We start from the raw sequence: 23,797 nt of genomic DNA on the forward strand, positions 1-23,797 counted from the left end.
CAACCAGAGGAGACTGTTGTCGGCTCCGTGCACGCCACCTGCATTCAAGTATATATATATATATATATATTATATATTATATATGTATATATATATAGATATATATATATGTATATATGTAAATATGTATGTATGTATATATATAATATATATATATATATATATATATATATATATATACATATATATATATATATATATATATATATATATATATATATATATATATATATATATATATATATATATAATATATATATATATATATATACGACCCCAGGGGCAGTGGTGGAAAAAGTACTCAAATGTTTTACTTATGTAAAAGTATCAATACTGTAATGTAGAAATACTACAAGTAAAAGTCCGGAATTCAAAATGTACTTAAGTAAAATTACAAAAGCATTGGTATCAAAATGTACTTAAAGTGCTAAAATGTTTGAAAATAGCAGATCTACAAGCTCACAACGCGTCGCGATGCGACGCGTTGTGAGCTTGTAGATCGGCTATTTTCAAATAGCCTAGGTATAAAATAGGCTAACGTGGTTAATGTATGTTTCATAATGTCATAATTTACATCTGAAAAGTAACTAGTAACTAAAGTTTTCAAATAAATGTAGTGGAGTAAAAGTACAATATTTGCCTCTGAGATGTAGTGGAGTCGAAGTAAAAGTATTGGGAATTTGAAATACTCAAGTAAAGTACAAATACCTCAAAATTGTACTTAAGTACAGTACTTAAGTAAATGCACTTAGTTACTTTCCACCACTGCATACAAGTATATACGACCCAGAGGGGCTGATATAAGATTTACACAACATCTCCAAAAATGTTAGCGTTCCTAGAACACAGTTCAACCAAACTGTTGACGACACATCAACTCAGTTACTGGGAAAAGACAAGATGTTATAACACTGTGTTTTCACTCACAGCCACAGGCAGTGGTCAAGAGGAACATTTGGGTTTACGTTGATACAGCTGGGGGACATTTCCTTTATATTTTAACTGAGTGCAGAACAATTTAGCATATTTGACAGTTAAAAAAAAATATATTATTGTTGTTTGTTGTATATTGACTGCACTTTATTTAACCCGTTAAGACCGGGAACGCATCTGTGTCATTTAATTTATTTCTTTGGCTATTCAAAAATCGTGAAAATGTGTGCAAATCTTTGAATTGATACAGTATTTTTTGTTCTAAACATGTCTACTAAATCCTTTTTGAAAAAACTTATGTTGCTATAAGCCACTGATAAGTGGTTCCCAAACTTTTTCATGTCACAGACCCCCAAAATGATATGTATTTGGCCACGGACCCCCATCTCAAAATATGTTGTTCCAGGGACCCCCAGAAGTAAAGATTTGATTTACAAATGTTCGCTTTAAAAAAATGTATATATCCAAACTAAAGATTTGCACACATTTTCATGACTTTTTTCAAAAATAGCAGATCTACAAGCTCATAGCGCGGCACTCGGTGCCGCGCTATGAGCTTGTAGATCTGCTATTTTTGAATAGCCAAAGAAATAAATACAACATTACACAGATGCTTTTCCGGTCTTAATGGATTAAATAAAAGGTGAAGTTGAACTGTGAGGTTGGAACACCAACACGCTTCATCAGGGCAACAACTTTCCAATGTAACTAAATAAATTCAAGGACCAACATATAACTTTGTAAAGAATGTGCTTGGTTATGGATTTGTATCAAGACAGAATACATTGTGTGTGAAAGACGTTTCCTTGGCCTGTGCCCTGCCTGTTAGAGACCGTAGCATAGTAGAGTATATGAACCATAAGGCCACAACGGATCTGCAAGTTAACAATGCTAACACCAAGCAATTTCTGCGGAAACTCTGGATAATATTTTTCTTCCACACAACAACACTGTAACACAGTACGCCTGGTGAGGGGGAAAAAATAAACACCCAATTTAAAAGGCTAACCTCACCAGAGAAGGCAGTAGCACGGTGTGTGTGTGTGTGTGTGTGTGTGTGTGTGTGTGTGTGTGTGTGTGTGTGTGTGTGTGTGTGTGTGTGTGTGTGTGTGTGAATGTAATGCCTTTAGACACCCACTGCTCCACACATTAACGAGCCATAAGACACCAACCGTGTGCAAGTCCAGTGTGTGTGTGTGTGTGTGTGTGTGTGTGTGTGTGTGTGTGTGTGTGTGTGTGTGTGTGTGTGTGTGTGTGTGTGTGTACCTTGTGTGGGTCCAGTGTGAAGTTGGGTCTCAGCAGACTGCCGGCGTCTGCGTGGTTGTCATGGTCCACTTCGTACATGTTGTAAGACGGGTTGCCAATCTCCACGTTATCCCCCCGTTGGTCATGGGTTGTCTCTGCACACGTTTCCCCTGTGAGGAGGGAGGGGCGGAGGAGGAGGGGAGGAGGGAGGGGAGGAGGGGAGGGAGGGAGGGAGGGAGGGGAGGAGGGGAGGAGGAGGGAGGGGAGGGGAGGAGGGGAGGGAGGGGAGGAGGAGGGAGGAGTGCAAAAAAAGCGTGACATATTATCGCTGTCGGGTAAAAACCTCTTATCTCCATGTTTTAACTTTATCTTTTTTCCCCCCCTGCAAATTAACGCCCTGATTGATACTACAGCGTCACACAGAAGCATCAGATCTACAAGCTGGAGAACGCGGCGCGAAGCGACACATTTCCAGCTTGTAGATCTGCTACTTTTGATGCTTTTGAATTTGAATCCTGAAAAGTATCAGTTTTGGAACATGTGAGGTTTCCACCCGACAAACAGCATGCGTTAGCATGCGTTAGCACAGTTGGCGCTGCATGTGGCCTGGACGATCAGTACAACAATAAACAGCTGTATATAATCTCAAAGTCACGCCGCCGCACCACGGCCTACTTTCCATAATGTGATGGAGCGTCTATAAGGCGCCGGGCCAATCAAAGGGCCTTTACAGTGAACCGCCCAATCAAAGGGCCTTTACAGTGAAACCGCCCCAATCAAAAGGCCTTTACAGTGAACCGCCCAGTGGAATCATTCCCCCACATCTCTGTTAGAAATGGAAAACTTGCTCACTTGTTACGATAAAACATTTCAAAGCAGTGGAAATGCATGAGCTGGACTTCGCTGTGTGTGTGTGTGTGTGTGTGTGTGTGTGTGTGTGTGTGTGTGTGTGTGTGTGTGTGTGTGTGTGTGTGTGTGTGTGTGTGTGTGTGTGTATACTGTTGCTAGCTTGGTGGCCTTTGAACATGATATATGTATATGTATGTATGTGTGTGTGTGTGTGTGTGTGTGTGTGTGTGTGTGTGTGTGTGTGTGTGTGTGTGTGTGTGTGTGTGTGTGTGTGTGTGTGTGTGTGTGTGTGTGTGTCAGTGGTGGAAAATGTACTTTACTTAAGTACAATTTTGAGTTATTGTACTTTACTATAGTATTTCTCATTTTCAGTACTTTTACTTCTACTCCACTACATCTCAGAGGCAAATATCGTACTTTTACTGCATTATAATTTATTATTAATTATTTAGACCATTTGAAAATAGCAGATCTATAAGTTCACAATGCGTCGCATCGCGACGCATTGTGAACTTTTACTCAAGTATACATTTTGAATTCCAGACTTTTACTTGTAACAGATTATTTCTATATTGCAGTATTGCTACTTTTACTTAAGCAAAACATGCGAGTACTTTTTCCACCACTGGTGGGTGCATGTGTGTGTGTGTGTGTGTGTGTGTGTGTGTGTGTGTGTGTGTGTGTGTGTGTGTGTGTGTGTGTGTGTGTGTGTGTTTTACCTCTGCCTCCGTCTGCAGATGAAGACGCCCGCCACCACAGTGACGATCAGGATGACCAGCAGGACCAGAGGCACGATGATGGCGATGCTCCCTGAGGCAGAGACATGGGGGGAGGAGGGGGGGGGGGGGTGGAGAGGGGGGGGGAGAGCGGGAGGGAGGGAGGGAGGGAGGTGGATAGTGTTGATTTTGACACCAAATTTTGATTTGATTTGATTTGATTTGATTTTATTAGACGTTACACACGAGAAAAACACATGTTACACCATGTTCATCATAGAAACGTCAAGGATACAGACACAGAAAAGTCTTGCGACTTGTTTTCATTGTGGTCCTTGGTCTGAGACAAACAACACTGCAACAAAATACATACAGGTAAACAGTACAATAATAAATAAAACAATCAATTACTACACTACAGCATAAATACATATAATCACATTGCTAACATAAGTGACCCTACTATTCGGCAACGTTTTCTAATAGCCATGCTTTGACCCTTGTCTTAAAAAGGAGATGGCTGCTGGTGCTCTTTATGGTCAGGGGTAGCGAGTTCCAGTTAACTGCTCCTCCAAATCTAAATGAGCGTTTTCCCATTTCAGTGGTGAACGTGGGCATGGTCAGGTCTGCTATGCTGGCTCTGGTTAGGTGGGAATGGGCTTCGCTACGCTTCTGAAAAAGATTACATAGGTACACAGGGGCGCTGTTTATGTAGATGTTATGCACCAAGTTCAGCTGTAGTTGAACTGACCTGGCTGCCAGAGGGAGCCAACCCAACTGCTGGAAATGATGTTTTCCAACATGGTCCCTTGCAGACAGCCCCAAGACAAGCCTGACCAACCTATTTTGAGAAACCTGCAACTTCTCTTTTAGGGCTTTGGTTAGGCCACCGTACCATGAGCCAATGGCATAGTCAAAACAACATAAAACCAGTGAGTTTGCTAATAAGCGAAGACTGGCAGAGTCCAGAAACTGCGCTTTCCTGGCTAAGAATTTGGTTCTACCATTTACCTTACTAATGGTCTTAAGAGCCATGTTTTCACCACCCAGGCTGCGATCAAGCAGACAACCAAGGTAGCTGACTGAGGGTTTAGCCGGAAAGGACTGGCCCCCAAGAGTGATACTGGGAGAGGCCAGTTTGTGCAACCTGGGCTGAGAACCAAATAAAATATATTCCGTTTTGGCCATATGAAGGGATAATTTATTGTCTGAAAGCCAGGTCTTAATACGATTGAATTCCTTGACAAGGGTGCCATTCAACTTGTCTACATCCTCATCTGAGGCCAGGATGGCTGAATCATCCGCGTACAAGAACAAATTAACAGTACAGGCAGCTTGGAGGTCGTTTATGAAAATTAGAAACAACAGGGGGCCCAAAACACTCCCTTGCGGGACGCCGCAGGTCACAGGCAGAGCCTTTGAGAGATGGCCTTGAAAGTCTGTGATTTGATCCCTGTCTGAAAGATACGAAATAAACCAATTTAAACTAGAAGAGCTCAGGCCTAAGGCTGAAAGTTTGTTGAACAGTAAGCCGTGGTGTACTGTGTCAAAGGCTTTTTGGAGATCAATTAGGATCATTCCACTTAGCTTACCAGCTTCCATTTCAGATCTAATGAAATCAGTAAGGTAGAGAAGACATGAGTCAGTTGAGTGGGACTTCCTAAAACCAGACTGGAAAGTATACAGTAGTTTGGAGTCACTAAGGTACCCATAAAGTTGTTCATGAATTACTTTCTCCAGTACTTTGGAAGCGACACTGAGTATGGAGATAGGTCTGTAGTTTCCCGGGTCAGACCGATTTAGTTTTAGTCATAGTCTTTTCAATAAAATTCCATTTAGTTTTAGTCATATTTCAGACATCTGAAAAAACAGATGGCGGGACAAGTATGACTTGAACAATAATTCATTGTGTGTTTTCTGTTTCTGGAAATGTGTTTACAAAAATCCTGTTAAAGTGCATTGAATTTCACCCCATTGGATGTGCAATAACAACACATCCACCAGGGACAGTCACTACGATGTGGGCTGTGTGATATTCCAGCTGCAGAAAGCTATTGTAGATTCTATTTTATCCAACATGCCAGATAATATTGCTATAGAGCTAGAGCTGATGCAGAGGAAGCTTTGAATACTGCTGGATTGGAAAGGTTGTGTGGGAGGTTCAAGGTCATGTTTTGTGCGACTGCTACTTAATCTACAGCATAGGCTGTTTTTATTACAGTATTTTGGATGCGTTTTCAAACTGCATTTCTAGGCTGGTGCACCCGTTAGATAAAGGACATGCATGTTTTCTAGGAGCAGAATGCATCTGAAATGAGGCGTATTAGGCTTAGTAAATCTGGCCCTACACTGAGAGCCTATCAAAGCCCAGCTATAGCTAATAGCTATAGCTGGGCTTTGATAGGCTCTCAGAGAGCCTATCAAAGCCAAACCCTTTGGTCCGGTTGGATGTATAGCTATTAGCTATACATCCAACCGGACCAAAGGGTTTCACATCCAACCGACATCTCCATCCTTAGAGCCCCGCACTCTCACTAATAGGGCTAAGGGTGGCGCTATAGAGGAAAGGCCATGGAGACCACCAATTTCAGTAGGGCAGTGGTTCTCAAAAGTTCCCCAACCCCAAGATAGCATTGAAAAACTTTGTATGGGAGTCCTTGGCACAAAATGATTCCAGATGGGGGTCCGCGCTCTGCGGACAGAAACATAGAAAAGGGAACATTTGTCTGTAGTTGATCCTGTGGGAGCATGAAGGTGTTCAGTGAATTCCATGGTAATCATACCGACAGATGGACCGACATCTTCCTCAGAGTCCTGCCGCCAGAGCTTCAATCCAGGAACGCAATCTGTGTCATTTTAGATTTATTAAGCTATTCAAAAATAGCGAGTGCCGCACTACGAGCTTGTCGATCTGCTATTTTTGTTTTATATTGAACATTTGTGCAAATCTTTGAACATATATATATTTTTAAGCAAACATTTGTAACTCATATCTTTGCGTCTGGGGGGTCCCTGGAACAAAATACTTTGAGATGGGGGTCCTTGACATGAAAAACGTTTGAGAACCACTGATATTATAGCAACATAATGTTTTAAAAAATAAAAATAAAAAACTGTTAGGATTTAGAAGGCATTAGAAAACCCAGAAACAAAGATTTGTGTTACAAATGTTCGCTTTAAAAATATATATATATTCAAAGATTTGCCGAAATGTTCACGATTTTGAAAACAAAATAGCAGATCTACAAGCTCATAGCGCGGCACTCGGTGCCGCGCTATGAGCTTGTAGATCTGCTTTTGAATAGCCCAAAGTATAAAATAATGGCTATAGCTAAACATCTAAAATGACACAGTATGTGTTCCTGGATTGAAAGGGTTAATAATTCTCATATTGCTGTTTCTATATCATGGTTGTCAGGCAGAAACCTCATATCTCCATATAGCATTATTTTAACCCTTTGTGTTTTTTCCTAAATTAATACGTTAATAGAAGTACTCTGTTACAAGTAAAAGTCCAGAATTCTAAATTTACTTGAGTAAAAGTACAAAAGTATTGGTATCAAAATGTACTTCAAGTACCACAAGTAAAAGTACTAAAATGTTTGAAAATAGCAGATCTACAAGATTACAACGCGATGCGACGCGTTGTGATCTTGTAGATCTGCTATTTTCAAATAGCCTAGGTATAAAATTGGGCTAACATCTTGTCTTTTCCTAAAATATGTCGAAGCCAGTGGTGGAAAAAGTACTCAAATGTTTTACTTAAGTAAAAGTATCAATACTGCAATGTAGAAATACTCTGTTACAAGTAAAAGTCTGAAAGAGTATTAGTATCAAAATGTACTTAAAGTACCAAAAGTAGAAAGTACCCATTATACAGAATGTCTTTTTTCAAATGTATAAATCTTTAGAAAATACCACCTTGAGCGCCAGGAAGTCACTGGAGCGAGTCTGGTAGGGACTAGGGTTCTGATCCAACAAGAGTCTGGTAGGGACTAGGGTTCTGATCCAACAAGAGTCTGGTAGGGACCAGGGTTCTGATCCAACAAGAGTCTGGTAGGGACTAGGGTTCTGATCCAACAAGGCACTGATATAAGCCTGAGATGCTTTAAATGTTTTTAAAGCCATGTTTTGAATGTGTCAATGGGAGCACGGTGACAAAACATCACCCTTTAGTGTGTAAGGAGAGACAGGCGAGGCCGTGTGATAACAGGGAAGAGAGACTGTTGTTGCTGTTCATTATGAGTCTCCCTTCACAACTCAGACACGTATTAAGAAAACAAATCATCTATTTCAGTCATTCAAATATGTGAACTGGTGTACTGTACCATAGCAGACTCCTTTATTTCAAATGACCAAAACAACCTCCTTGTCAATGTCATTAGATTGAATAATGCTATGTACGGTATGTCTGTAAGTTATAGATTCTGCAATGTATGTCGGCAAGTTATCGATTCTGTAAACGTATGTGTCTGTACAGTAAGTTATCGATTCTCAGACCAACATAACTTTGTGAAATGTGCTTGGCTGTTGTTTTGCATCACACACACACACACACACACACACACACACACACACACACACACACACACACACACACACACACACACACACACACACACACACACACACACACACACACACACACACACACACACACACACCACATTGTGTGAGAGAGTTTCTTTGGCGTGTGCTCTCCCCTGCTTGTTAGAAATCTTAGCATTGGTGGGAGTTGTGCTCATTGAACCGCGGTAAGGGCCACAAGTATCTGCAAGTTAACAATGCTAACAAGCAATTTCTGTGGAAACTGGAGATAATATTTCCTTCCACACAATAACACTTACAGTGTGTGCCTGGTGGGGAAAAAATATCCAATTTAGAGAGGCTGTAGCCTCAGCAGACAGAGAGGCAGCAGCACCTTGTGCTCTCCTCAACTTAATTGCTTAGCTCCCAGCCCACATTAATAAGCCATAACCTTTTCACCTAAAAGTCAAGAGTGAAAGCATGTAAATAAGAAAATATGCATGAATATCAGTTTCCTGTAATTACCCTCCATGTGTCCTCCATTATTTCACCTGTTGGAGTGGTTCATTATCTCAGATTTGACAGAACAACGTAGGGTTTGATAATGTTACTGCACGATCCAATCGAAAGACAGACTTATATACATAATACATATCATGTAAATACTTGAGTATTTACTTCAGTATATATATATATACTTTCAGTGGTGTAAGGTACATGTACTCAAGTACTGTACTTAAGTACAATTTTGAGGTATTTTTTAATTTACTGGAGTATTTCCAATTTTCTGTACTTTTACTTCTACTCCACTACATCTCAGAGGCAAATATTGTACTTTTACTCTATTACAGTTATTTGAAAACTTTAGTTACCCGTTACTTTGCAGATATACATTATTATATTATAAAACATGCATGAACCACTTTAGTCCTATTTTATACCTAGGCTATTTGAAAATAGCAGATCTACAAGCTCACGACGCGTTGTGAGCTTGTAGATCTGCTATTTTCAAACATTTCAGTACTTTTACTTTTGGTAAATTTAGTACATTTTAACACCAATACTTTTGTACTTTTACTTAAGTAAATTTTGAACACCAGACTTTTACTTGTTAAAGAGTACTTCTACATTGCAGTATCGATACTTTTACTTAAGTAAAACATGTACATGTACTTTTTCCACCACTATGGACCACTGAGTGCATGCAAGCACACATCCTAATGTGCGGTTGGAGACAAAACTCAACAAATCACCCCCAAACTGTCTCCATGGACAGATTTTATTGTATAGATCTGCTATAGAAAATAAAATTAATTAAATTATTGACTTATTTTTTGTTTGATCTTGGATCGACTGCCCATAATACTGTCAGCAGGCCCCAGGTATTTTCCCACGTTTTGTGTCCTCTTCAAAACATACTTTTTGCTACGACTCATTACAGATTTAGTTCTAAATTATATTCACACAAATCGGCACACCATTATCTCTGGAGTCATGTGATCAATATGTATCGGGTCAGATTTCTCATATTCAATTCTGATTGGCTACGAACGGCTTCCAAAGTTTGCGTGAGGGTGAAGGATTGTAAATGGAATGGAGTGCATTTATGTAGATTTAGATGGTAAAAGGACTGCATGTGTAAAGCGCTTACAATGTATTTCACATTCACACATTCACACACCGACGGCAGAGGAGCATTTAGGGGTTCAGTGTCTTGCTCAAGGACACTTGGACACGTAGCCAGGTGGAGCTGGTCGACTACCTTTTTTCACTGATGAAAACTAAATAAAAACGAAGCTATGATTACTAAAACTAAGACTAAATATGTTGACAATTTCGTCAACAAATAAAAACTAGACTAAAGTGTTAGTGAGGGATCTAGTGGAGAAGAGATCCAGTAGAACTAAAATACATTTGTATGCATGGTTGCGCTCTGAAAATAGCAGATCTACAAGCTCACAACGCGTCGCAGCTACAACCAAGTGCAAAATCAGCCATTAATACACCATCAAGGCACCACCAAAATACATTTTTGTCGACTAAAATTTAGTCGACTATAATCGAATGATATTTAGTCGACTAAAACTAGACAAAAACTAAAACATTTCAGATAAAATATGACTAAAACTAAATGAAATTGTATACAAAATACACTGCAAGAGGCATATGGAATTCTGTGAAAACATTATTATGCTCTTGAAAAGATGAAGAATAAGACTAATACACAGAAGGGGATTTAGTGCCTTCCTCAAAGGCTTTGGTGCTGTTTGGCATTTCTGGGGATTGGAATGGGAGACGCTCTAACCAACCACTACATTACTGTAATGCAATTTATTACAATCTGCTTGCTCAGTCATGCATCGTTTCCTCACTAGTTTCCAGGGACCGTACGGTTAGTTACTCACCTCCGGCGGTGTTGTCCGATCTGCTGCTCTTGTTGGGCGCGGGCCTCTCGCACTGCGTTCCCGCCCAATTGACCGAACACCTGGAGGGGGAGGGGTCAAAAGAGAAAGAATCACCTGAGCCGTCGTCATCTCTCAAGCGTTTCTCTCCTAAAGCATTAAGAGGCTTCTGAGGAACACGAATGATGGGATACTTAGGGCACGCCCGTGTCACGCACCGATCTACAATAGGCTCGATGGACAGCAGCCATATTGGAAAGAAATTGGGCCTCTTCCTTACTTCCTGCACAGGTGTTACCAATGATGCTAATGAAGGCTCTGTTCCATTCTGGTCAAACAGAGTCAGGGTGTTGACTCACTGGAGACACTCTGCTACACCAGTGGGTCTCAAAGTGTGGTCCAGGGACCCTCGTGGTTCCTTGAGGGGGTTCCAAAATGGCCCCTTACAGGTGTGCAACTCTGAGAGTGTACAAATGGAACCAAATGGACCCTCACGGGTCCATTTGGTTCCATTTGTACACTCTCAGAGTTATGGGTGATCCTTGAAATTAAAACGTTTGAGAACCACAGTGCTACACTAAATGGAACAGAGCCTTCATTAGTATCATTGGTAACACCTGTGAAGTAAGTAAGGAAGAGGCCCACTTTCTTTCCAATATGGCTGCTGGGCATAGAGCCTATTACCGATCTACCGATCTACAATCACAGTAATTGTAGATCGGTTGTAGCTATCATGCGATAGCCTGGAATTCAGACGGAGGACTTGTTCAGCGTTTTTTTTTTTTTTTGTCTCACTTGGCTTCTCCGTCTGCCAGTCTTCCTATGGGAAAGGGCCGGTTTCGGAACGCCAGGGAGCCAAGGATTCTGATTGGTCTGTGGGCGGGGGGCGGGACCAGAGCCTTCCAATGTACAAATTCCAGTCACTTCCCTTTCTACTGTGATTCGTTGAGCACTATCCAATCAGCAATGACGACGTGCCTACACGTAACGGGTGACGTTTGGAAATCAGGCTCAAAGGGAAGGCTGGCAGACGGAGAAATAAAGTGAAAAAAAAAACTAAAAAACAAACGCTAAACGAGTGTCTCTATCTGTATTCCAGGCTAAGCGTGAGACACAGGTCCGGGATTCGGAGGCGACACACTTTGAAGTCTTTTGAACTCAACGCAAAACACATAATTCAACCGGAAGGGAAAGAAGCCACCTCACACAGAGTCCATAGAAAAGCCATGGAAATTAACCCTTTAAGACCGGGAACGCATATGTCATTTTTTATATTCTTTGGGCTATTAAAAAAATAGCAGATCTTGTAGATCTGCTATTTTGTGAAAAAATGCTATTTTTGTGAAAAAATAGATTTATAATTGCAAATCTTTGGATATATAATTTTTTTGTAAAGCGAACATTTGTAACTGCAATCTTTGCTTCTGGGGGGGGGGGCTGGAACAACATATTTTGAGATGGGGGTCTGCGGCCAAATACATATCATGAAAACGTTTGAGCACCACTGATTATAGCAACATACGTTTTTTGAAAAGATTTAGAAGACATTTGTAGAATCCCCAGAAGCAAATATTTGAGTTACAAATGTTCGCCTTCAAAAATACATATTCAAGATTTGCACAAATTCTGTGCCGCGCTATGAGTGCTATGAGCGCTATGAGCTTGTATATCTGCTATTTTTGAATAGCCAAATAAATCTTAAAATGACACAGGGCTCAACATGTCGGGCTGTTTTGCAAAAATAGATAAATACATAAATAAGAGACGGAATGCAAAACAAGACGTCATCTCATTTGTGTTGGGATGGAGGTCCGGCGGGGGGTCCGATGGGGTGTGTGTGATGTATGACGGGGGTCCGATGGGGTGTGTGTGATGTATGAGCCCCCGTTAGAGAAGGTGAGATCCAATTTACACATGATTGACGCAGATGCAGCTCCGTAAAGCATGAGTGATCTGATGGCTGCGACCGGCGGGATGATGATGATAGGGACAGAAATTATTCTAAATTACATGCACTCTAAGAATCGGGAACATCAAAGCCGTCATAAATAAGAATGCAGACCCCATACATATGGCAAATTAATCACACCCTCTTAGAACTAAATGTCACAGTGGAAACGCCGGCATGAATTTTAATAAGATCGTTGAGACGAGCCGAGAGTTCATCTCTTTGATTGTAGCAAAAGCATTAAAAAAAAATAGAAAAATAAATCCATGAGAAAACATTTAATTCTCTCTCTCTCAGCTTAATCTAGATTCATTAATCTTCTTCTACTTTTGATATATTAATGAATCTACGTTGTTACAGCATGAAACCAAACTAAAATACATAATTGATATAACGTTAAATGAAGTCATCTTATGTTAAAGGGGCATTGAAGCCCTTCTGTTCAGGTTTAAAATGACAGCAGATAACAAAACAGGACAGGCCAGCAGTGGTGGAAAGTAACAAAGTACATTTACTTAAGTACTGTATTTAAGTACAATGGTGGTGTAAAATTAGGTATTTGTACTTTACTTGAGTATTTCCAATTTCCAATACTTTTACTTCTACTCCACTACATCTTGGATCCAAATATTGTACTTTTACTCCACATTTTTCTTTTTTTTTACTTTAGTTACTAGTCATTTTGTAGATTTTGATTAGTATTACAAAACATATATTAACAACTTCAGCCCTATATACATTTCGGCCATTTGAAAATAGCCGATCTACAAGCTCCCAATGTGAGCTTGTAGATCTGCTATCTTCAAAATATTTTTATACATTTGAAAACTTGAAATGGGACATTCTGCATAATGAGTACTTTTACCTTTGGTACTCTTAGTACATTTTTATGCCAATACTTGTGTACTTTTACTCAAGCGCATTTTGAATTCCAGACTTTTACTTGTAACATAGTACTTCTATATTGCAGTATTGATACTTAAAGGGATATTTCACTTTCAAAAAAACGTTTGGTCATTTTATCGTCTACTCAGGCTTTTGTGAACCCCCCAGACCGTTTTTAAGTTGCTTGATTCAGTATTTAGATATTTGATATTCATTTTATCAGACACGCCCCCTTCCTATACAAACCCATTATAACTTCAAACTCCATTTTTAACATGTTAGATTCATCGAAAACACCCGTCCTTGGTTCTGGTGACTCACCCTGACCTCCTAATACGTGAGAGGGCCGTGTTTTTTCGATAACTTTTTTCATGTATTTTTAATCCTTTTTTTGGAAAATGAAAAAAATTAAATACAATAAAAAAAAATTATGAAAAAAGTAAGCGAAAAAACACCGCCCCTCACGTATTAGGAGGGCAGGGTGAGTCAGCAGAACCAAGGACGGGTGTTTTTGATGAATCTAACAGGTTAAAAATGGAGTTATAATGGGTTTGTATAGGAAGGGGGCGTGTCTGATAAAATGATTATCAAATATCTAAATACTAAATCAAGCAACTTAAAAACGGTCTGGGGGGCTCACAAAAGCCTGAGTAGACGATAAAATGAAGTTTTTTTGAAAGTGAAATATCCCTTTAAGTAAAAAATGTGAGTACTTTTTCCACCACTGCAGGCCAGTTAGCCTCAGGCAGCTAATAATATTATTATGTGTGTGTTAGATTTAAGAGTATACCCAGATGATACACTGGTGTTTCTATATGCCAAGCATAGAGTATACCCAGATGATACACTGGTGTTTCTATGTGCCAAGCATAGAGTATACCCAGATGATACACTGGTGTTTCTATGTGCCAAGCATAGAGTATACCCAGATAATCCACTGGTGTTTCTATGTGCCAAGCATAGAGTATACCCAGATGATACACTGGTGTTTCTATGTGCCAAGCATAGAGTATACCCAGATAATCCACTGGTGTTTCTATGTGCCAAGCATAGACAGTTAGCCGACAGTAGTGTCAATACAAATCTGATCTATCACACTCATTATTAATTTGATTATGGGCAGCTGTATCGTTTACATCACTGTGTACTATAAGGTCAGCCTTATGCAGTCGGCCATTGTTTTTACCCTGCTGTACCTGAATGGGAAAATTAACTCCAAAATCAGCCTAGTGCTGCATCCCCCCCTTTAACCCTCTGGAGTAAACTGGACCCGAGTTGGCTCTGTACTTGGACGGCTTATTTTTTTTCTCCGTTCTATTCTACACCAAATCTCTCGCCCCAAAAATGTGACCGATCTACAAGCATTGTGGGTTTCGTCGACTAAAACTATGACGAAAAAAAGTTTGTCGACTACCTTTTTTCAATGACGAAAACGAAATAAAAACGAAATAAAGACTAAGTTATGATGACTTAAATAAACTGACAATTTCGTCAACAAATAAAAACTACACAAAAATGTTAGGGAGGGACGAGTGGAGAAGAGATCAAGTAGAACTAAAAGGTTCTGCTGGGTCGCGCTCTGAAAATAGCCGATCTACAAGCTCACAACGAGTCGCGCTGCGACGCGTTGTGAGCTTGTAGATCGGCTATTTTCGGCATGCAACCAAGTGTAAAATCAGCCATTACGACACCATCAAGGCACCGCCAACATACATTTTAGTCAACCAAATCAACTGTAGATTTAGTCGACCAGGACTAGATAAAAACTAAACCATTTCAGATGACTAAAATATGACTGAAACTAAATGGAATTTTATTCAAAAGATTATGACTAAAACTAAATCGAAATTTGCTGTCAAAATCAACACAGGTGGTGGTGGGTGCTGAATGGAATGGGTGTCAGTGAGGGGGACGGGGGGACGGGGGGGGGGGGTGTAGACAGAGCTACAGCCAGGTGGAGGTAAGCAGTGGTGGACAGAAACAAAGTACATTTACTTGAGTAAATGTACTTGTTGTGTATGTTAAGCTGAGCTTAACATACACAACAAGCTCAACGTGTCGCAACGCGTCGCAACGCGTCGCAACGCGTCGCATCGCGACACGTTGTGAGCTTGTAGATCTGCTATTTTCAAACATCTTAGTACTTTTACTTTTGGTACTTTAAGTGCATTTTGATACCAATACTTGTGTACTTTTTGAATTCCGGACTTTTACTTGTAACAGAGTACTTCTATGTTGCAGTATTGATACTTTTACATAAGTAAAACATTTGAGTACTTTATCCACCACTGTAGGCGAGGAGGCAGGGTGCATGACGGAGGGTGTGTGTGTGTGTGTGTGTGTGTGTGTGTGTGTGTGTGTGTGTGTGTGTGTGTGTGTGTGTGTGTGTGTGTGTGTGTGTGTGTGTGTGTGTGTGTGTGTGTGTGTGTGTGTGTGTGTGTGTGTGTGTGGGTGTGTGTGGGGGTGTGTGTATGTGTGTGTGGGTGTGTGTGTGTGTGTGTGCGTGGGGGGGGGGGGGGTAGGTAGGACCGCAAATTGGGACTGGTGCTGAAACGGAGCCGGAGGAGGATGGATGGATGGAGCAGAATGGGCGAACGGGCTCTGGATGCAGCAGCCGGAGAGGCGAGAGAGAGAGAGAGAGAGGGACCTACTTGCAGCGTGGTTTGTTAAGGGCTGTAATCGTGCACATCCCCTCATTCTGACAGAAGTAATCGCACGGGTTGGCCAGTTCGTCACAACGCTGGTTCTTGAACCCTGACGTGCAGCTGCAACACATTAAGTGTTGGTTGGAGTTATAAGGACCTGATTTAGACTTAGTCGCGAGCCGGTTTGTCGCGCATCGGAAAAAAACCTGCAGATCTAGTCTTATTTCCCCCGATGTGTGACATCACACAACGCGCAACCAAGTATGAATCAGGCGTTAACAGTGTCCTGAGAAGGTACTGCTGTTTAGTATGGTCGTCACAAGATCATGAGATTTTTACTTGTTGGTTAATTGGCAAATAAATAATTGTAATATAATTGTGTTTTTGGCATCGAACAAAATTGGGACATACAGTATACGGCAAATACAAATGACATTTCCGTTTGGAGTTTTAGGCTTCGTAACCAAAAATTGTACAGGGTAGATATGACAAACAACTTAAATATACAAAGAACTGACTGATATAGGCTATTTAATAATTTGATACTTTCAAAAATAGTGGACATATAGCGGATCTACAAGCACACAGCGCGTCATATCGCAGCGCGTTGTGAGCTTGTAGAGCTCCGAATTCTTTTTGAAAACGTTGAGCATGGAAACGATTATTATAATTGCAATTATGTAACAATGGTGACAGGCCTAACTGTTGAGGTTGTTTCCGCCATTGGTTCTCAAAGTGGGGTCCGGGGACCCCCAGGGGTCCTTGAGGGATTACCAGGGGGTCCCCAGGTAAATTAGTCCAAATTAGTTACAAAATTAGCGTCACAATCATTTTAACCACTTTAACCATAATATGTTATACTTTGGGCTATTCAAAAATAGCAGATATACAAGCTCATAGCGCGGCACCGACTGCCGCACTATGAGCTTGTAGATCTGCTATTTTTGAAAAATCCTGAAATGTTTGGCAAATCTTTTGCAAATCTTTTGAATTTATATACTTTTTTGAAGCGAAAAAATCTTTGCCTTTGGAGGTCACTGTCACAAAATATGAGGTGGGGGTCCACAGCCAAATATGTATCATTTTGGGGATCCTTCGCATGAAAATGTTTGAGAATAGTGAGTATACAATCACAGGCTGGAACTGTGGGCTTCGGCGGATCACCCGTCAACATTAGCAAGCAAATCACATTCCTACTGTACCAGATTCTAACACAAGCTGCCTGGTGAATACAGAAGCATCTCAAGTGGAATCCCTTATCTGTCGTGTCCCACAAGACATCTGCTAGAGACGGATTTAAGTACTTTCACCTCTGTTGCGATGATATATATATATATATATATATATATATATATATATATATATATATATACCATTTCTTTGATAAATAAGGCATGTGATTATAATGAGACAGACCGATCTGGATGATTTTTAGTTTTCCGGTGAATTCCCAAAAGAGCACACATATAATCATAATCTTGATGTTTGTGTTTTTTGGAATGAATTCCCAGGTGTTTTTGGAGCATGGCAGAAAAATAAAAAGTTATTAAATATGCATGGGGATATCAAGAATGTACACATGTTTTGAAATATGTCATAATAAAATATGCATCGTACAGGGGGGGGGGGGGGGGCATCGAGGATATGTACGAGGTCAAAAGATGCATTAGAATTACGGAGCAGTAAAAAATGAAACTTGGGGTATTAGAACTGCCGTTTCCGTAATGTAGTGCAACGAGACGTTCTGACACGTGCACTGATAGGAACTAGAGTTCTCAACGGGCCCGAACAATTACCATACTTTTAGTCTAAAAAACCCGAAAATGTGTCATACTGTGCTTAATGTCTTCTAAGTCACGCATCCAACAAGCTTTGAACTGAGCAGATTGGACCTTCTGTTCCAGAGATAATGGACAAAACATCTTGAAACCTGACACTTTTGGCCATTGTCGCCGTTTTTTTTTTCTTTAATAAGACGGGCTAGGAAGGTCGGACGGCGACAAACTAGATACCTGAGTAAAGTTCACTTTGAGCTGCATCCAACACATCTACTGCCCTTTCCGTCGGCCTTACCGTTAGGCCGCTAGGGGCAGTTGTCTTTTTGGGGGGTAAAAGATTTTCCTTTTTTTTCTTCACGGAACCCGAGGCTCGGCCCGACTAATTAGCAGAGATTTTGGGCGCGGCCCGGGTAGGATGGGGCAGAATTTAGTAGGAACTAGGGTTGGGATACGGAACTAAAATCCTAGGATCCCAACCTTACTAAGAACCCGCACTCATCTCTCAAGTGAGGCCGAGACATTGTGCCACAGCTGTGTTCCCCTGTCCTACAGACGCTGTCCTACAGACTCTGCCCTACAGACCCTGTCCTACAGACCCTGTCCTACAGACCCTGTCCTATAGACTCTGTCCTACAGACCCTGTCCTACAGACTCTGTCCTACAGACACTGTTCTACACCTACAGACACTGTCCTACAGACACTGTCCCACAGACACTGTCCTACAGACACTGTTCTACACCTACAGACACTGTCCTACAGACACTGTTCTACACCTACAGACACTGTCCTACAGACATTGTCCTACAGACACTGTTCTACACCTACAGACACTGTCCCACAGACAGTCCTACAGACACTGTTCTACACCTACAGACACAGTCCTACAGACACTGTCCTACAGACACTGTCCTACAGACACTGTTCTACACCTACAGACACTGTCCTACAGACACTGTTCTACACCTACAGACACTGTCCTACAGACACTGTCCTACAGACACTGTTCTACACCTACAGACACTGTCCTATAGACACTGTCCCACAGACAGTCCTACAGACACTGTTCTACACCTACAGACACAGTCCTACAGACACTGTCCTACAGACACTGTCCTACAGACACTGTTCTACACCTACAGACACTGTCCTACAGACACTGTTCTACACCTACAGACACTGTCCTACAGACACTGTCCTACAGACACTGTTCTACACCTACAGACACTGTCCTATAGACACTGTCCCACAGACACTGTCCTACAGACACTGTTCTACACCTACAGACACTGTCCTACAGACACTGTCCTACCGACACTGTTCTACACCTACAGACACTGTCCTACAGACACTGTCCTACAGACACTGTTCTACACCTACAGACACTGTCCTACAGACACTGTCCCACAGACACTGTCCTACAGACACTGTTCTACACCTACAGACACTGTCCTACAGACACTGTCCCACAGACACTGTCCTACAGACACTGTTCTACACCTACAGACACTGTCCCACAGACACTGTCCTACAGACACTGTTCTACACCTACAGACACTGTCCTACAGACACTGTTCTACACCTACAGACACTGTCCTACAGACACTGTTCTACACCTACAGACACTGTCCTACAGACACTGTCATACAGACACTGTTCTACACCTACATACACTGTCCTACAGACACTGTCCTACAGACACTGTTCTACACCTACAGACACTGTCTCACAGACACTGTCCTACAGACACTGTCCTACAGACACTGTTCTATACCTACAGACACTGTCCTACAGACACTGTTCTACACCTACAGACACTGTCCTACAGACACTGTTCTACACCTACAGACACTGTCCTACAGACACTGTTCTATACCTACAGACACTGTCCTACAGACACTGTCCTACAGACACTGTCCTACAGACACTGTTCTATACCTACAGACACTGTCCTACACCTACAGACACTGTCCTACAGACACTGTCCTACACCTACAGACACTGTCCTACAGACACTGTTCTACACCTACAGACACTGTCCTACAGACACTGTTCTACACCTACAGACACTGTCCTACAGACACTGTCCTACAGACCCTGTTCTACACCTACAGACACTGTCCTACAGACACTGTCCTACAGACACTGTTCTACACCTACAGACACTGTCTCACAGACACTGTCCTACAGACACTGTTCTATACCTACAGACACTGTCCTACAGACACTGTTCTACACCTACAGACACTGTCCTACAGACACTGTTCTACACCTACAGACACTGTCCTACAGACACTGTTCTACACCTACAGACACTGTCCTACAGACACTGTCCTACAGACACTGTTCTACACCTACAGACACTGTCCTACAGACACTGTCCTACAGACACTGTTCTACACCTACAGACACTGTCCTACAGACACTGTCCTACAGACACTGTCCTACAGACACTGTTCTACACCTACAGACACTGTCCTACAGACACTGTCCTACAGACACTGTTCTACACCTACAGACACTGTCCTACAGACACTGTCCTACAGACACTGTTCTACACCTACAGACACTGTCCTACAGACACTGTCCTACAGACACTGTCCTACACCTACAGACACTGTCCTACAGACACTGTTCTACACCTACAGACACTGTCCTACAGACACTGTCCTACAGACACTGTCCTACACCTACAGACACTGTCCTACAGACACTGTCCTACAGACACTGTTCTACACCTACAGACACTGTCCTACAGACACTGTTCTACACCTACAGACACTGTCCTACAGACACTGTCCTACAGACACTGTTCTACACCTACAGACACTGTCTCACAGACACTGTCCTACAGACACTGTTCTATACCTACAGACACTGTCCTACAGACACTGTTCTACACCTACAGACACTGTCCTACAGACACTGTTCTACACCTACAGACACTGTCCTACAGACACTGTCCTACAGACACTGTTCTACACCTACAGACACTGTCCTACAGACACTGTTCTACACCTACAGACACTGTCCTACAGACCCTGTCCTACAGACACTGTTCTACACCTACAGACACTGTCCTACAGACACTGTCCTACAGACACTGTTCTACACCTACAGACACTGTCCCACAGACACTGTCCTACAGACACTGTTCTACACCTACAGACACTGTCCTACAGACACTGTTCTACACCTACAGACACTGTCCCACAGACACTGTCCTACAGACACTGTCCCACAGATACTGTCCCACAGACACTGTCCTACAGACACTGTCCTACAGACACTGTTCTACACCTACAGACACTGTCCCACAGACACTGTCCTACAGACACTGTCCCACAGATACTGTCCCACAGACACTGTCCTACAGACACTGTCCTACAGACACTGTCCCACAGATACTGTCCTACAGACACTGTCCTACAGACACTGTTCTATACCTACAGACACTGTCCTACAGACACTGTTCTACACCTACAGAGACTGTCCTACAGACACTGTTCTACACCTACAGACACTGTCCTACAGACACTGTCCTACAGACACTGTTCTACACCTACAGACACTGTCCTACAGACACTGTCCTACAGACACTGTTCTACACCTACAGACACTGTCCCACAGACACTGTCCTACAGACACTGTTCTACACCTACAGACACTGTCCTACAGACACTGTTCTACACCTACAGACACTGTCCTACAGACACTGTCCTACAGACACTGTTCTACACCTACAGACACTGTCCTACAGACACTGTCCTACAGACACTGTTCTACACCTACAGACACTGTCCTACAGACACTGTCCTACAGACACTGTTCTACACCTACAGACACTGTCCTACAGACACTGTCCTACAGACACTGTTCTACACCTACAGACACTGTCCCACAGACACTGTCCTACAGACACTGTCCCACAGATACTGTCCCACAGACACTGTCCTACAGACACTGTCCTACAGACACTGTCCCACAGACACTGTCCCACAGACACTGTCCTACAGACACTGTTCCACAGACACTGTTCTACACCTACAGACACTGTCCTACAGACACTGTCCCACAGACACTGTCCCACAGACACTGTCCTACAGACACTGTTCTACAGACACTGTTCTACACCTACAGACACTGTCCTACAGACACTGTTCTACACCTACAGACACTGTCCTACAGACACTGTCCTACAGACACTGTTCTACACCTACAGACACTGTCCTACAGACACTGTTCTACACCTACAGACACTGTCCCACAGACACTGTCCTACAGACACTGTCCCACAGATACTGTCCCACAGACACTGTCCTACAGACACTGTCCTACAGACACTGTCCCACAGACACTGTCCCACAGACACTGTCCTACAGACACTGTTCCACAGACACTGTTCTACACCTACAGACACTGTCCTACAGACACTGTCCCACAGACACTGTCCTACAGACACTGTTCTACACCTACAGACACTGTCCTACAGACACTGTCCCACAGACACTGTTCTACACCTACAGACACTGTCCTACAGACACTGTCCTACAGACACTGTCCCACAGACACTGTCCCACAGACACTGTCCTACAGACACTGTCCCACAGACACTGTTCTACACCTACAGACACTGTCCTACAGACACTGTTCTACACCTACAGACACTGTCCTACAGACACTGTCCTACAGACACTGAGGTAATAATGTGGATTTAAAAAAATATGTTCAAACGTTCACGCTACAGCGTTTCCGAAGGCTATTGAGCCTTGGGCGTTATTACTGTTGGTCACTGGTTCTTCACGGGGGTCCTTGGTGGAGTTTCCCAGGGGGACCCCAGTGAAATGATCAAATAAACACTAATCTTCTCTTATGGGGGATCCCTGGCAGAACATTGAAGGTGGGGGTCCGCGGCCAAACACAGTAAACATGCTGTGGGTGTTTATTCAGTATCTATTTACTGTGGGATGATGCTGATGACTTCTTCTCTTGGACCTTTTTTTTTTATCGAAAAAATCTCCATTACAATGAGGACAGCTCAGGACTGGAGGGGTCTTATTTGGGGGGAGGGGGATGGGGGGGGGGTTGATGAAACATCCATTTACTGCGAGTATAAGGTCAAACATTATGGTTTCTTGACACAGACGTATCCATCATCTCTCATAATCTCCTGTGCCTCGCAGCCAATGAATAAACCACATTATCAAGATCTGTTAACCTCAGGAATGCAGAGATGAGGATCATTTGCATAGAAATTGATTCTATCCCTTTGGAAGATGTGTGAGTCATGACCACAAATTTCATTTTAACTACAGCGGACAATGGGGCAGTAAAAAAAAGAGAAAAAAGAGAGAGAGAGAGCGAGACAAGAGAATGAACAACAGGTTTGGGCGTTTGGAGATGGAACCAGCTCTTTGACATGGAACCAATGCCTGATTACACAGTGGTGGACAGTAGCTAAGTACATTTACTTGAGTACTGTACTTAAGTACATTTACTTGAGTACTGTACTTAAGTACATAAGTACAGTGTTGGGCGGGAGGAGTAGGACGAAGGCTCTACGTTGTAACGACTAAACGACTACGTTGTAGCGACTAAATTGGGGAGGGGAAAAAACCCTGTAGTCAAGCTCACAACGTGTCGCTTGTAGATCTGCTATGTTTTGCGAATGTTCTGTGACGGCACCTTGGCCTTAGATCAGTGGCCTGCTGTGGGGGGGGGGGGGGGGCTGACATTATCTGTTTAGTGCAGAGAGGAACGGTGTGATGTGTTCAGAATGGTAAAGCTTTCCAAAGGCGCTTGAGGATTCAGTTATGAATTCAATGTATTCATAATCTACCCCCCCCCCCCCCCCATGTGGAGTCTGTCTTT

General features: G+C 42.3%; 1 protein-coding gene across 1 annotated transcript in view; it reads right to left on the minus strand.

Annotated features, from left to right (window-relative positions):
• LOC308105811 (low-density lipoprotein receptor-related protein 1B-like) overlaps window positions 1-23,797 on the minus strand; it is a gene marked incomplete at its 3' end in the record, with an annotated part of 706,266 nt that overhangs the window by 56,873 nt on the left and 625,596 nt on the right. The window contains 6 exon segments of the mRNA XM_080456736.1: window positions 2,200-2,309; window positions 2,312-2,348; window positions 3,747-3,748; window positions 3,751-3,837; window positions 10,676-10,755; window positions 16,157-16,270. Coding sequence (XP_080312862.1) covers window positions 2,200-2,309; window positions 2,312-2,348; window positions 3,747-3,748; window positions 3,751-3,837; window positions 10,676-10,755; window positions 16,157-16,270 — 430 coding nt within the window.

This window comes from Gymnoscopelus braueri (assembly GCF_963280865.1).
Source record: "Gymnoscopelus braueri genome assembly, chromosome: 18".
NCBI classification, from domain to species: Eukaryota; Metazoa; Chordata; class Actinopteri; order Myctophiformes; family Myctophidae; genus Gymnoscopelus; species Gymnoscopelus braueri.